Here is a 16,093-nt window from a genome sequence, read left to right on the forward strand (position 1 = left end):
TATATATATATATATATATATATATATATACACATACATACACACACATATATATACATCATAATTCAATTTTTGTCTACTCTTATTACCAGCAGATGTAGTGTTCTAGATATTTGACACACATTTTTAAAGCATGCACTCATAAACATAACCTCTTGGGAGGATGTTTTTACACTTCTTTTGTAATGGAAATTCTGAATTGTTATCACGCATTCTCATCTCAGTTTTATCAGTATAACCTATTGGTAGACATAGCAAAGTGCTTTATCATCTTAGCTACTGAACAAAAGTAAAACTAAGTGGCTTTATCAAAAATTCAATACAAGCATCTACAGTAGAGTACAAGCTGAAAAGTTTATCAACTGCTGTAAAAATTATATAAATATAAAACAAAAAAAAAATTGTAAAATGAAATAAAGACCATAAATTCATGAGAAACAGTTCAAAGCTTCTGGAAGTCTATTGGTGTAAACATAATTGAGAAAGTAAGGAAGAGGTGAGAAAAGTTAAGGGAGCTGTTGCCATTGTTGTTAGTAGTTCCTCTTTCCATGAAAAAACTAAATTGTATGATGCATGTATTGGAAGTGTGATGTTGATTGGTTGTTGAAACTTGGATAAGTTGGCAGTATAATACTAATTAGTGTAAATGACAGAACAAAGGTGAACTGAAAAAATAGGTAATAATGGCCAAAACCAATATACATAAGAGTGATAGTTACAATGGGAAAAAAAATTGGTGATGAGTAAACACAATCTTGAGAAACGCAAAAAAAGTGGTGAAATTAGATCTCAGGCCACTGGGTCTTATAGATGACAAAATATTACCAGACATTATACAACCTGATTTACACATAACACCATAGAAAATGTTGATGAAGATTTCTTTCTATTTTTACTTGAATCATTTTTTTTATACAAATAAAACTGACCAAAATTAAATTTTAGTTTGTCTATGAAAATAATTTTTCCTTTGCTTCATTAGAATGATTAAGCATGGATGTTTCTTAAAATTAGATGAACAAATATCATGGGGAAGTTTATATCCAACTTGATTTAATTCCATTTTCTTCCACAAACAAATTCAATTTGGAATACACTTCTATTACTTTTTTAATTTTCTTTTTGAAAAGGCCTTGAACAGTGAATGGTCCAGTCAGACACAAGGAGTTGTACTCCAAGGAGATGTTGGTAGTGGGAAGACAGCAGTAATAGAACAACTTCTTGAATACAGTTGCTTTGGAAATAAAACCCAAGGACCTACTTTAATTAATGGAGGTAAGTGGGGTTCATGATTTTTTTTTAAATCACTAGTTTTTTTATTTTTGTTATCATGTTACCTATTCATTTCTTTGATTTTTTTTTTTCTTCAGTTTACTTTAATTCATTTGACCCCATGTAATACCGTTTGCAATATCCTTTGGTATTTTCTTACCTTGTTCTTATGTTAACTGTTTTCTCTTTATCATCAAAATCTCACGTATAGATATATTAAGATTCATTATTTTCTTAAATTACTTATACATTTAAATTAATCCTTTCTACTACAGGCACAAGGCCTGAAATTTTGGGGAAAGGGGCTAGTCAATTATATTTATCCCAGTGCTCAACTGGTACTTATTTCATTGACCCCAAAAGGATGAGAGGCAAAGTTGACCTCAGTGGAATTTGAACTCAGGACAAAACGCTGCTAAGCATTTTGCCTGACATGCTGACGATTCTTTCAGCTTGCTACCTTGCACAGGATTTTTTTTTCTGAATTAATACATTTAAATTAATGGTATTAATCCAGGAAAACCGGTGCATTTGTGTAAAGTGTGTTGGGTGAAGTATGCATATTCTTAGATGATAGATGTACTCCATCCTCCTTAGGTCCCTTCAAAGGTGGCACCTAAGGGTCAAATGGTGGTGTTAAACTTTTTTTCAAGCCTTCATCTTGGGTCTCCAGTCTGAGGATAGTCCATGAGTAGTGTTTTCTTCTGTCCTTCCCCAACAAGTCTCAGTGGCCCTACAAAAGGTCATCAGCATTGCTCTTTCTCTTATCATTGAGTCATAAAATAGTAATTAAAAACTAAAAACGTTTTAGTCATATGCAAATTTAAAAGGAATTTTTCTATTTTCTTTTAGATGCTTATCCAGAAACAAATGGTAAGGACCGCCCTAGGCAGAATGGCTACCAGAGCAGTCCTTGTGGAACACTTAGCAGTCTTTCATCTTCATCAGTAGCTAGTCACAACTCTTATTTGAGTGCATCCAGTACTAGTTTGAATTATGATTCTTTAAAGAGTCTTGGCTGCCAAGTAGTAGCCTATCATATATGTCAAGCTGACAACAACACAACGTGCATGCTACCTGATTTTGTACACAGTATTGCTGCTACATTAGCCAGAGCACCACAACTTGAAGCCTACCGTGAAATGTTACTTGTTGATCCCAACTTGTTCAATATCCTTACCATGAAGGAATGCATTCAGAATCCATACCAATCCTTTGTAAAAGGTGTCTTAGAACCTTTAAAAATGTTAAAAAGCAGTGGAAAGATAACTTCAGACAGTTGTATAATTCTAGTTGATTCGTTAAATGAAGCTGAATTCCATCGACCTGACTATGGTGACACAATTGGCTCATTTCTTTTGCATTATTTGCACAAATTTCCTATGTGGTTGAAAGTGATTGTAACTGTGCGAACAAGTTATATTGAAATTACACGGCAGTTACCTTTCTTCCATATATCTATTGATACTTGTGATGCCACAGTTAAAGACCTACATGATTATATCAGCTATCGCATCAATGTCAGTACTGATCTGCAGAACAATATAGCTGTCGATGAGACTGGAACACAAAATAAATTTTGCAACTATTTGCAAACACTTAGTAATGGCAGCTTTCTTTATTGCAAATTGGTCCTGGATCTTATAGAACGTGGAAACTTAGTTCTTAAGAGTTCCAACTATAAAATTATACCTATTAATATTTCTGAAGTCTTTCTGCTACATTTCAATTTAAAATTTCCCAGTGTCAGATCTTATGAAAGGATCTACCCAATACTTGGTGTGTGTTTAGCCTCACTTTATCCTCTCAACCAAGAAGAGATTTATGAAGCCATTAATTCAGGCTCAACAAAGAAATATATTTCTAGAGATGAATTCTTACATAGACTTGAAATACTTTCTGGGTTTCTATACCACCGTGAAACAGATAACACCTATATGTTTTTTCATCCAGCCTTTAGGGACTGGCTTATTAAAAGGGATGAAAATGAACACAGAAAGTTTTTATGTGAACTTCGGTGAGTAAATATTTTCTTTATTTTGCTTTTTTATTTCCAATTAATTTCTAAACCTTTTATATTTCTACACATTCACAAGTTATAAGGAATACTGATACTATAATAACTTTAATTTTATTACAACCTCACCCTATGAATCGAAAAACATTTTGGATAGCCTTCTGTCTGACAACTGAATGCTGCTTTCTAAGCACAAATGAAATTATACATGAAAATTCCTGGATTAGAGAAGAAAAACCACAATGAATGTAATTACCATGTAACTCATCAGTATCACATGGTTTTTAAGAGCTACATTTTTCCTTCAGAACATATATACTTTTTTATTGCTGAATATATCTAGTCAGAACTGCTATAGTATCATTTTAATTTTCATAGAGGACAGCTCTGTGAGAAATTTAAAACATAGAAGCAAGCTTTAGCTGTATATTAGTTAGAAATTTGGTTATAACATATTACATTAAAGATGAGCCATGATCACCATTTAAAACACATATGGCTATTATATTCACTATTTGTATATTTTTGGATACTATTGTATACTATAGAATATCAGAAATATTATTATGCATCTATAACCCAATCATATAATTCCACAACTGTAGATATACATTGAAATTTTGTGACACTTCTATACTATACAAAACTACCACAAAATAAGACAAAAGTGAATCTACATGTATATGTGTGTTAAATTACTGTCATGAATCTTCAACAATGTAATTGTTTAAGTTTCAACAGAGACACTCTCAGATTAAGTTATTTGCCAAACAAGTACTGAATTATTTTTCCTAAAATTCACAAAAAATTTAATGATTACTTTTGAATATTATCAGTATATTTTTATTTATAAATTGTTTACTTATATACAGCTGAACATGACACCTCTTTTGGATATAAGAGTGTGTGATTCTGCCTTCAAATTTCTTCCAGCTCTTCCTCAAAGGAAAATCAAATAAGTCATCAAAGATCCTGTTTTCTGATTCCATGTATCTTACATGTCATGTGCTTTCTTTAGGTTGAATTTTGAAACCTGTGGAAAAAATACTTTTTGGTTTTTGATCTACTGACTGTCGATGGCTATGGTCAGGATCTTCTATTTTGTCATCCTTTTTTGAAATGACATGCTAGATACAAAGTATCTGAATCTCATATTGATGAAAAGATCATATCAATAAAATTTGCTGCAGTTGTAATCTTCATTCCAGGAGAATAACTCATTCATAAATATGTGAAATCCATCTTAATGCTTTTATCACCTCCAGACTTGGATATGTGTTTTTTCCTTTGTTGGCAACAGTTGCTCAAACATCAGTAAATTATAATTTCTACTTTGATATTCAGTATGTACTGTTATGGGAATGTCAAATATTCCTAGAATCAATACTGATCTAATTTTATCATTGAAAATGCTATTAATGATATATAAAAGCTTTCCTCCATTGAATATGTCCTATGACAGAAAAGAGAGATATGAATAAGTGATATAATGATCGTTTACATGAAAATGTTATAGATAATTATTGTTTAGTATCTTGTCAAAGAATATTATCAAATAGTGCTAGTTCTCTCCCATTGAACATGTTGAAACATATCCCTTCTTTGTTAACAAGGTGTGGAGTAAGTAAGATAACAAGGTGTGGAATAAATAAGATAGATGATGGCTGCTACATGAATTTTAGTTTTCTTAAGAAGAAGCCCAAGTAGACATTCTACACTAATTAATTCATAGGAAAAGGAGAATTACTGATGTTTTTTATAGCCTTTTCATCAGTGGCTTGTATTTTTTTAATAAACAAACTTTCCTTATTAATTCTTGTTTTATCTGGGGTATATTCTGTACATTGATAGAGTGGGAAGACAAGAAATTTGGAAGATATGGTTTTCATGCATGTTTCCAGATGTTCACTAAGTGAAATTTGTTTATATATGATGTGAGCAAATTATCTGTAGCATGTCTTCTAAAACAGTTATGAAGATATATTCATTATGTATTCATTTTTTAAAATAAAATTGTAGCTTTAAATTGTTTCACTGTTACATTTATAGAAGTAACTTGAAAATTATTTTATAATATAAAGGATTTAAAGAAATTATTAGAATTTTTCAAAGTTCTGTAACCTAAAATATCTTAATCTATATTCAAATGTTTTAAAACTTGCACATATGAAATATAATAATTAAAAAAGAATGTGAACACTGATGTACAACAATTTTGTGGCAATTCATAACCATTTTTGACATTACCAAAACCATTGTTTCCTTTCTTAAGTCATATCATTGAAAAAATATCATATTGCTGTAAATCAGTGACTGACTTGTTGGTTAATATTTTGTATTCATACATTCAACAAGCCTATTGTCCACAAATTCTTTTGATGCAGCAAAACCTTTACTTGTGGCACTATACAGCTAATGAATTAATTTTATATGAGAATATATATTTATAATTGTGGGAAAGTTAAACAGAAAGAAGTTATTTAGCAATAGAAGTAACAATATTTTAATTTGACCTGAAGTTCCATCTCCGCGCACGCACACACACACACACACACACACACACACACACACACACACACACACACACACTCTTCAATGTTTCTCCAGTTCTGGTTATTTACAACTTGACAGAGTACATGTGATTATTAACAGCATCAGAACTAATGAAATCTTAACAAGAATCAAATCCAGGATCTTTTCATTTTCAAGCTCTTGATCTCACTTTAACTTAATATCTTAACCAGATGATATTTTTTTATAGTCACAGCGAGTATATTATTTTTGATTTATATGAATTGATCAAAATATTACAATGTTTGATCAAAACTAAAAAAGTTGGAAATTTGTATATTGACACCTGTGCTCTACTGTATCTTAAGTCAGAACACTTTCTATTGACCCAGTCCATCTAAATCTAAACACTTACTATATTGTGGGAACAACTTATTCTATGACAAGCAGTAACTGTACTGGACTAACACTGATGAGTTTTTTATAAGTTTGCAGAGCTGAATTCAATTCGTTCTGTGAGTATAGATTGCCCCTATGACATACAGATTATGGAACTCACCTCAAAATCCATATGATTAATATTTACAGAATCAATTTTCATTCCCTGTGCTATAAATGATAAATAGATCAAAATATAGTTGGCCATTGGGTCAATGTAATATGGAAATGTAATAAGTAAATATGAAATACTGGGATAATGCTTTCATTTTAATCATTGTGCTTAATAGTTTTTTGCTTATCGTTAATATAAGTCTTTTGAATAAGCTTTCAAGAGGAGATTGATTTCAGAAAATATTTTTTGAAATAATGAAGATAATGGAATATATTACACATATAATTAATGATCACTGCTACACTCCATTCCATTTTGTAAGGTTGGTGTTGCAAAAAAAATTCTTTAATTATAAATATTCTCTGGTGAAGCACTTAAAGAACTATGTTGAATTTTTGTTTTATAAATCACATTATAAATCAACATATAATGTGACGTATAAATTTTGACAGACATGAATAGTTTGATAAATTAACGTATATTTTGACAAGCATATGTTATATTTGTTATTTAATGTTTCCAATCTTATTTAAATGCAAGTATGAACGAAATGAATATTTGCTTTTTAAAATTTATTTGTACGACTGGGTTTGTGTTAGCAAACATTTACATATTTGAATGTATATTCCTGTGTGTGTATGTATTTATTTCCTTTCGAAAATTTAATTTCTACAGTCTGGTTATGTGTATTTACATAATTAAATGTATATGCATATGTGTGTTTGTGTGTTCAAGGCAGCAAATTTGCAAAATCAGAGCATTGGATAGAATGCATTATAGTATTTGTTCTGACCCTTTGTACTCTGAGTTCAAATGCCACTGAGGTCAACGTTGCCTTTTATTCTTTCAGAGTCAATAGGAAAGTACCAATATGTGGGGGATTGACTGAACTGTAAGAAAATCACACCAGATACCTGGCAGTATTTTCCTTGGCTCTTAGTATTTACAGTTCAGATTCTACCATGGCTTACTTTGGTATTAGACTTAATCTGTAATCTGGTTTAAGGCTAACTGTTTCCCTTGTTCCTACCAGTCTTTGGGATTCTCTAAGAAGCTATGGACTTTTCTCTTCTCACTAAAATATACAAATAAATAATACATTCTAATTTTGACACAAAGCCAACAATTTTGAGAGGAGGATCAAGTCAATTACATCAACCCAGTACTTAACTGAAAGAATAAAAGGTTAAGTCAACTTCAGTGAATGTTAAGAGTCAGAAGAAATGCAGCTAAGCATTTTGTCTGATACACTAACAATTCTGCCAACTCACTGCCTTGATGAAAATTAATTATAATAATCATCAGATTGTTATTTGAGTGTTTTGCCAACAAACTCCTTATCCACTTTCTTATTCCTTGAGAGTATACCCTGACACCTCATCCTTGCCATCCTTTCCTGCTGGGGTAGCCATGTATCTCCTCTGCACCAAAACACCTGTTCTTGTCTACTCAACACCTAGTAGAAAGCCACCACCCTCATTTTTGTATTGCCCCTCTATCTAAGAGTCTTGTCTTGCAAGTTATTTGGTAACCTCACTAGTGCTGATGCCACAGAAAAATCACCCAGTACAATCTGTAAAGTAGTTGGCATTAAGAAATGCATCAAGTTGTAGAAATCATGATAAAGCAATCCTCTGGCTCATCAGATATGTATGTGTGTGTCTATATATGCTTTCTATGTATCCTCTGGGACTTATCTAACTGAAAAATCCAAGCAAGTGAAACCCTTTTTATAATATCAGTCCTCACACTTCTCCTTTGGATGTATAAAAATACACAGGAAATTCTAAATACTGTTTTTTTTTTGTCATGCAGTTTAACTTTAATTATGTAGTGTGTGTGTGTGTGTGTGTGTACATTTACATACTTATATGGGTGTGTGTATGTATATGGGGAGGTGTATGTGTATCATCATCATCATCATCATCCATGCTTGCATCAGTCAGATAGAGTTTATTATAGCAGCTTTTCTACAGCAGGATGCACTTTCTGTTGCCAACCCTCACCTGTTTCCAAGTAAGGTAATATTTACCCATAACCAGACATGTTTTAGCAGTATATTGGAAATGAATAGTACTGTTTGTATGACAGTGACACTCATTTCAACTATCACATGATATCAAGGCACAATGTGCTATTTCCAGCAGAAGATATGTCTGAAACCCAGACAATTGAAGAAAGCTATCAAGGAAATAAGGCATAGCACCTGGAACTACCTCAAAATAGCTATGGTTGATTAAAAAATTGCATTGGTGAAGACTAGCTCAGTCCTTGCTGCCCCACTCAGGTGAAATGTACAGGCTAAGGGACAAAACGCTTGTGATCCTGAGGTGCCTGCTAATGATACAGAAGGGTTTCCAGCATTGCCATGAATTTAGAAGAGCTTGCAAAACCTCTGAGTAGCTCTTGCAGTTTCTACATGGGGCAAAGCATTTCTGATGTTTTTCACACACACAGATAGATAGACAGACAGACAGACAGACAGACAGACAGACAGACAGACAGACAGACAGACAGACAGACAGATAGCTAGATAGATAGATAGATAGATAGATAGATAGATAGATAGATAGATAGAGATGAGTGAGTGAGAGAGAGAGAGAGAAAGGGGTCAGTGGGACCTTACTTAGACTCAGATTCTCTTGGTTTGTGAGATGCATAATTGTTCTTGTATTGACCTTTATTCTATTCTCCTTCTTCTGATGTCTTATGTGTATATTGGGAACAATTTTTCTTTCAAATAGGTTATATTAAAAACACTATTAATTCAAGTCTGATCTTTTGTATTAAATCTTTTACATATTCCTCTTTTAATACCATCACATTATGATGAGAATGGCACTGTGAAAGTTTAAAATCATTAATAGACTAACAAATTCAAAGACATTATTGTTCCCAACTAAAAATAAAGGATTGAAGAAATATGAAACATTTTCAATGGAAATTATCAAATTTGAATATAGTCATATTTTAATATAACACACACACACATACATGTACAGACATTTTTTTTTTCACGTTTGTAAATTCATTTCTATAAATTCAGTTACATTCAGTAGTATTTTAATTAATGATTGTGTATTTAGTGGTATATGAACCCCCTTTGGTTTTTCTTTGTTACACTTCTTTTTTATTATTCAATAAAAGTCTTCTCTCGCAGAGATATATTTCCAATGCTCTGCCACTCTAGATTTTCTACCTTTCCTTACTTGATGGACTTTATCTATTTTTCCCTCTAATCAGAGTTTTCCAGCGTTCATCACATCTGATCTTCTGGAACCGTAACTTTTATGCTGTCTTTGCAAGTTGCCTGACATGGTTTGAAAATTATATCAGCAAAATGTATTTTATATAGTAGCATGAACAATGAGATAATAACTTAATTGATGCTTACTTAATAATCGGCATCATCTCAGCAACAGAAACATACAATATATTTTGTATGTAGGCATTGTGTTAAGAAATTTGATTTCTGCTCTTGTGGTCTCGGGTTCAGTTCAACTGCACAGCACCTTGTAAACAGAAGCTGAAAGAATCTTATCACATGTGTATGTGTGTGTGCACACCATTGTCTAAACATCATTTGATGTTTATAAATGAACATTATCATTATCATACCAAGCTTGTTCATTTCAAGTCTTCCATGAAAAACATGTCTAGCTATGAGAAATTATTACCTTGCCTAGAAACAGGTGAATCTTAGCAACAGAAAGAGTATCCAGCCATAGAAAATCTGCCTCAACAAATTCTGTCTGACTCATGTGAGCACAGAAATGATGATGATGAGAAGGAGGAAGAGAAGTTTGAAGATGATGGTGATGGCAGTGGTAAACATACAATACAGCCAATCATTTCAAATATTTTTGCTTTTTATTTAGAAAAAAAAGATTATTTTATATCTATTTTTTAAACAATAGGGCACAATGATTAACTTTACTGTTTACTCTCTGAGTTCAAAAAAGAAAAAAAAAAAAGAAAGGTATCAGTGAAATGGTAAAATTGTAAGAAAATCAGATCAGTTGCCTTGCAGTGTTTGTTCTGGCTCTTTGATTTCGGAATTGAAATTACTCTATCTTACTTAGTAAATAGATTTAATCCATCAACCTGTTTAACACCACCACATGGCACTTTTAGTGCCTTTAGTAGAATCTACTTTGTTGCAAGTATTCTGGAAGGTCTCTGGTTTGAGTTTATCTTATTCCCACTCTCCCATTCCTCTTGGAGGCCCTATGAAAGAGCATCATCACTGCTGTCCTTCCTGGTTAAAAAATATTTTTAAAAATTTTAAATACAGTGTAAGTAATAAATATGTTTATAATAACAAATCCTGTTTCTTCAACTTTTCTTCTTTTTTAACTATTATCAGCCACTCCTATCTTCTTCCATTTTTTTAATTTCATTTTTATATTCTCAAAAATTTACTAATATTTTAACACTATATTGATATCAATTGACATTGAACAAATACATTTAAACAATGTATATTGATGTCAGTTGACATCTATGTATAGTGATGTCAATTAATAAAAAGTTAACCAACAAGAATTCTTTTTGCTCAATATTTAAGGTATGGTCACAGCTTGATGGCATTTCGCTTGTCAAGAATTTGTAGCAATCAAGATCCTGAAAAGTCGCTGGAACTTGGTCATCACATCCTGAAAGCCAACATATATAAAAACCTGTGTCGCCAGTCACAGTTTTCATCGCGAGTTTTTCTTGCCTATTGGATGTGCCTTTGCTCTGACAACCTCAATGCTGCTTTAGTCACTCAACGGAATCTTTTCTCCCCAAATGTTAAGGTAACTAACATATTATTTTAACATAAAAATGATTTTTGAAAAATAATGTCAATATAATTTTATTATTACATTTACTTCTTTATACTTATAGATAGAATATAAAGAAATTAAACATGCAGATGAAAGCATGCATCTAGTTCTCATTGTTTTAGAAAGAAAAGACTTTAACATTGTCATAATAAATATTTTTAAACAAGCCACAAGTGTGATTATTTTATAATTTTGTTGGTTTTTTTAATAAATATTTAGACAGATTTAGATGACTAGTTGTGTAGCCATACAAAAGAGAGACAAGATAAAGCATATTGGTGGTTGGTGCTTTTAATGTTATGCCTTCCAAATACTTGGTATATTAGTCACTGAGAAGAAACTGCTTAAACTGTCAGTTTATGGACTATTAAACAAACTCAAACAATGCCCTTCATAAGTTCAGTAAATAAGTGTGAATGGTGAGCAGGGTGATTATCCCAAGGTGGGATAACGGGTCTTTACAGACCCTTCCAGACTGATTTCAGTTTAAACTTCCATAATTTGATATCTAAAGAAAATATGGTCATGGATGAGATAAAAAGGGAACCTCTACATGGTTGCTTGATCTGATAGAATTAGCATGCAGATCTTTGTCTTACAACTCCCTACAATCTTATAAAAGAAACATTTTACTGGAGTAAAATAAAACATGATAGACTTGTTGATCTATTTGATCCAAGCTGATCTGGGATGAAACAACAATGTCATCAAGTAAAGGAATTTTAGGAAATTTCTATATAGAGAGGATGAAGTGTTTAGTAAAGAATGCGAAGAGTGAGACAAAATATTTGTGAATACTTGAGTCACTATACAACAGATAGAAGGGAGATATGATAAATTGGTGTTTGGTGAGTTTACTGGTATGTCTTTAAGAAACTTACAGCTAGAATTGTTAGAATGCAGGTGAATTTTATAATTGTGGGTCGCATTTGGTAATGATTACCAAAATCAAATTTTAAACCATTATAGTTAAAATGTTTTAGTAAGAGAATATTTTATATATGTTTTTACCTGTCTGTTTCTTTTTTTATATTGAGAAAAGAAAACTTTGGTTCATTTTCTTTTTTTATCCTTTATTTAGGTTAGCCGCTTACTTATATTAGCCGGAGCTAATCCCAATGCCAAGAGTAACTTTCTCAATCAAGCCCCAATTTTGTGTGTGAGTGCACGAGAAGGCTTCCTTGAAATGGTGTCATCATTGTTAGAATTTTCAGCCTATGTGGATGCTGTATGTGAAGATGGGATGACTGCCTTATGTCATGCAGCTGCTAATGGACATCTGGATGTTATTAAATTATTGTGTTCGAAAAAAGCAAATGTAAGTAATTATCTTCATATTTCAACAGACATCATTCAAAACAACAAAATATCTTTGCAATGATCTCAAATTCTATTTCAGCTTCTGACAGTGTGATAAAAAGAAATATATATATATATAAATTATAACTTGTTCTTTCATTTTATCTAACATATGACAGATGGAATAAGATTAATCTCTTGAATCATTTTTGTATTTACTGAATTTGATACCAATTTATCTGTACTCAATGTCTCTTCAAAAATTTTTCTTTACTAGAGTTTACTGCAACCAGTTAAAATATTTATAATCTTTTCAAAACAACCTGTGCTTCCTTATATGAGACTGATCCAAACTAACAGCATTCCCTAGCATTTTCCCTGGTACAGAGTATTAGTGAAGTCTTTATGATGCATCTTGAATTTTCTAAATAAAGAAACAAAAATATAAATGAAAATATATTTAGAAACAGTGTAAAAATATATACATACAGAAGACAAAATAAACTGAATACTTCTTGGTAAAATATTCTCAATATTGACCCCTTTTCTTGCTAATACTTTTGATACTAATCTACTTGAGACTACCCTCTTGTCTTTTTTTTATATATATAAACCTGCATGTTTAAACTGTTCATATTTAAATTAGATCCTTTTGTTATGGTTTTATATAAGAATATTTTGTTTAGTTATATTTCAAATACCAAATTAATATAAAACTATTGTAAAATTAATCATCTTACTAAAGGCATACAAATTCTTAAGTATTTTCAAAATTAATTGAAACACAAAAGCATTGTATTTCATTAGGTGTGTGGTCATATTAAGATTAAAACAGTGGCACCAAAGCTTACTTTACTGAAAGTTCCTGCAACTTGAGAACTGGTTTTGGCTTGACGAGAATGTAATATTTCTCATAAAATTGATATTTTCTTTTGTATATCAATTGTTATATTTTGATTAATTTTTCTTTTCAGTTAAGTCATACAGATAAATGTGGACAATGTCCAGCCGTCCATGCAGCCATGCATGGACACCTTGAGTCATTAGCTTTCCTCTTACAATGTGATTGGTCAAGCGCATCAAGTCAACAACAAAAGATTGAAGCCATGCAACAGGCATTTGTTGCTGCTGCTGCAATGGGGCACAAACATGTAAGTGTTCTTTTATATTTCAATCCATAAATTCAAAACAGAAAAAAATAAACAACCAATTACCAATAATTGATTGGGAATTTAGTTTGAAATATGTATCTATACAGTAACATGGTAGATTGTTTTTTGAATTATAATGTTCCTGCTGTTTCTCTTTAGCCCTAGGAGAAGCCTAATAAGGCTAATGTGTAATAGGAAGTATTTTAGCTGTGAATATGCTTTTTCATAGACACTGTGTGCTTATGGCTACATCATCCAGCATGTCTTTTTTTCTTCTCTCGAATGGCTGGATTTTAGGAAGGATTTTGCTGAAAAGCTTTTTTCTACAAAGCTGAACAACCATACAGAGGCACTCTTGTTAGCTTTGTTATTATGTTTAATCCATACTTCTCCAACCTCATGAATCAACAACAGCTAATTTTTTATGGCTGTGTGTTACCAGATAAACATATCAACTTTTGAGCCTTGTTTCATCAATGACAGAATTAATATAAGTATATATTAGCCAATATATGAGAAAATACAGAAATGAATATTGTAAAATCGTACATATATTTTAGCATAATAAAATGGCTAAAATACTGCACAAATATGTATATATAGTATATGTTGTATTTATGATGACTTGAGATGGAACATAATATGAAAACTTAGTGAAGAAGGAAAATTGATATAACAACAGATGGCAGCATAAGATGAAGTAGACCAAAGTTGTTTGGACACATTGTGGAAACAGAACTAGAAATATTCTGGGATAAATGAAAAAATATCATGTGAAGCAAGAAGTAGAAAAGATTTGAAGAAAATATAAAACAAGAATATAAATATTACCTAACAGTATTTGCAATAAATTAAGACATCAAACTTTAAAAGAAAAAACATCAAAAAGAGAGGTTAGAATAAAAGTACTTGAATATTTAGAGTGATTTAAATGAATGTTAATGAAATTTTGAAATGAATATTTTTTTTAAAATTAATTTTAAATTTGTTGGATATTAAATATGTTTAAAAAAAGAAATGTGATGGTGTGGAGAAGAAATATATTTCATTAAAAAGATATACCTTTTGTTATATTTGCAGATCTGTGATTATTTAGTAGTACATGCTGTTGGGAGAAGTAATGAAGCTTTCAGCATAGATGCAGTTGATACTTTAATTGGAGAAACAGGTTAGTAAGATAATGTTATATATGTAAATATTGACTTTACTCAATGTATAGATACATGGTAATTATATGGATTGACTCATAACTATAGTCCTTTTTTTTTTCTCTCTCCCATAATAAAGTTAAAAATGGAATATCTCTGAAAGCAGACATAAAACAATTTAAAAACTCTTAAAATACATTTTATCATCACAGCCAACACATCTTTAAAATATTATTCCTTAACTGGAATTAAATCAAATGTGGGATTAAAAGAAAAAAAATCATTCTAGTGCAGTTATTTGATTGTTAACCATTCAAATAACATAAGTAATTGTATTAACTTTTTTTTGACTTACCTTCATCTGTGTATGCAGGCATGGCTGTGCAGTTATGAAGTTCACTGCTTTGCAACCATATGGTCCTGAGTTCAATCCAACTGCACAGAACCTTGTGAACTTAACAAATGCTTTATATCATACCCTTAGGCTTACTATTTTTTATTAAAATTTTAAGTGCAACAATTTTCTAATATTTTCTTTTCTGACAAAATACAAAAATCAGTATGTTATAAAGTTATATTGTCTTACAAGATTTGATTTTAGAAAATTTTCTAAAATGCAAAATTTTCTCTATTTATATAGTACAATGTATTTTCAAGCATTTAATTTATCTTGTTCTGAATATATTATTATAATTTTAAAATATGTGAAGAGAATTTTCTAATTTTTGTTCTTTTTTAAATTCTGTGGTTAGAGTATATTTTAATGTTGATCTGACTTTTAAGAAATGTGTCTTAAATTCATGTTTATAATCACTACAATCTCTTTACATTACAAATATTTTCTGTCTATGATTTAAAGCACTAACTGCAGCTTGTCTTCATGGCCGTGAAGAAGTTGTTCGTTATTTGATCAAGCAGGAAGCCAATGTCCATCTGGCTAATACCAAATCCTATAGTCCTCTGCTTTGTGCTGTGAAAGCAAATAAATGTGAAGTGGCTGAAATTCTATTCCAAGCTGGAGCTTCCATAGAACAACCAGATAAAAATGGTCATACTCCCTTGATGCTGGCTGCTGCTGAAGGACATATTAACATATTAGAAATGCTTCTCTCAGCAGGTAAACTAAAATTTTGTTATAACATAGCTGTATAGTTCCCTTCACAACAATTTGTTTCCAGGTTTGAAAGAAACTCATCTGTCTGTCTGTCTATCTACCTCTCTGTCTGTTTATCTATCTATCTATCCATCCATCCATGTATATATACACACACACACATACATATATATATGTATATATATATATATATATATAT

The 16,093-nt window shown here is 31.2% G+C and overlaps 1 protein-coding gene across 7 annotated transcripts in view; it reads left to right on the forward strand.

The window, feature by feature from the left end:
- LOC106876010 (protein TANC2) overlaps positions 1-16,093 on the forward strand; it is a 1,103,288-nt gene that overhangs the window by 1,070,354 nt on the left and 16,841 nt on the right. For all 7 annotated transcript variants that reach the window (XM_052966231.1, XM_014924374.2, XM_014924375.2 and 4 more), the window contains 7 exons: positions 1,131-1,275; positions 2,125-3,289; positions 10,921-11,152; positions 12,264-12,500; positions 13,456-13,632; positions 14,713-14,800; positions 15,640-15,897. In XM_052966231.1, coding sequence (XP_052822191.1) covers positions 1,131-1,275; positions 2,125-3,289; positions 10,921-11,152; positions 12,264-12,500; positions 13,456-13,632; positions 14,713-14,800; positions 15,640-15,897 — 2,302 coding nt within the window. The remainder of the gene's footprint in view (positions 1-1,130; positions 1,276-2,124; positions 3,290-10,920; positions 11,153-12,263; positions 12,501-13,455; positions 13,633-14,712; positions 14,801-15,639; positions 15,898-16,093) is intronic.

This window comes from Octopus bimaculoides, chromosome 3 (assembly GCF_001194135.2).
Source record: "Octopus bimaculoides isolate UCB-OBI-ISO-001 chromosome 3, ASM119413v2, whole genome shotgun sequence".
NCBI classification, from domain to species: Eukaryota; Metazoa; Mollusca; class Cephalopoda; order Octopoda; family Octopodidae; genus Octopus; species Octopus bimaculoides.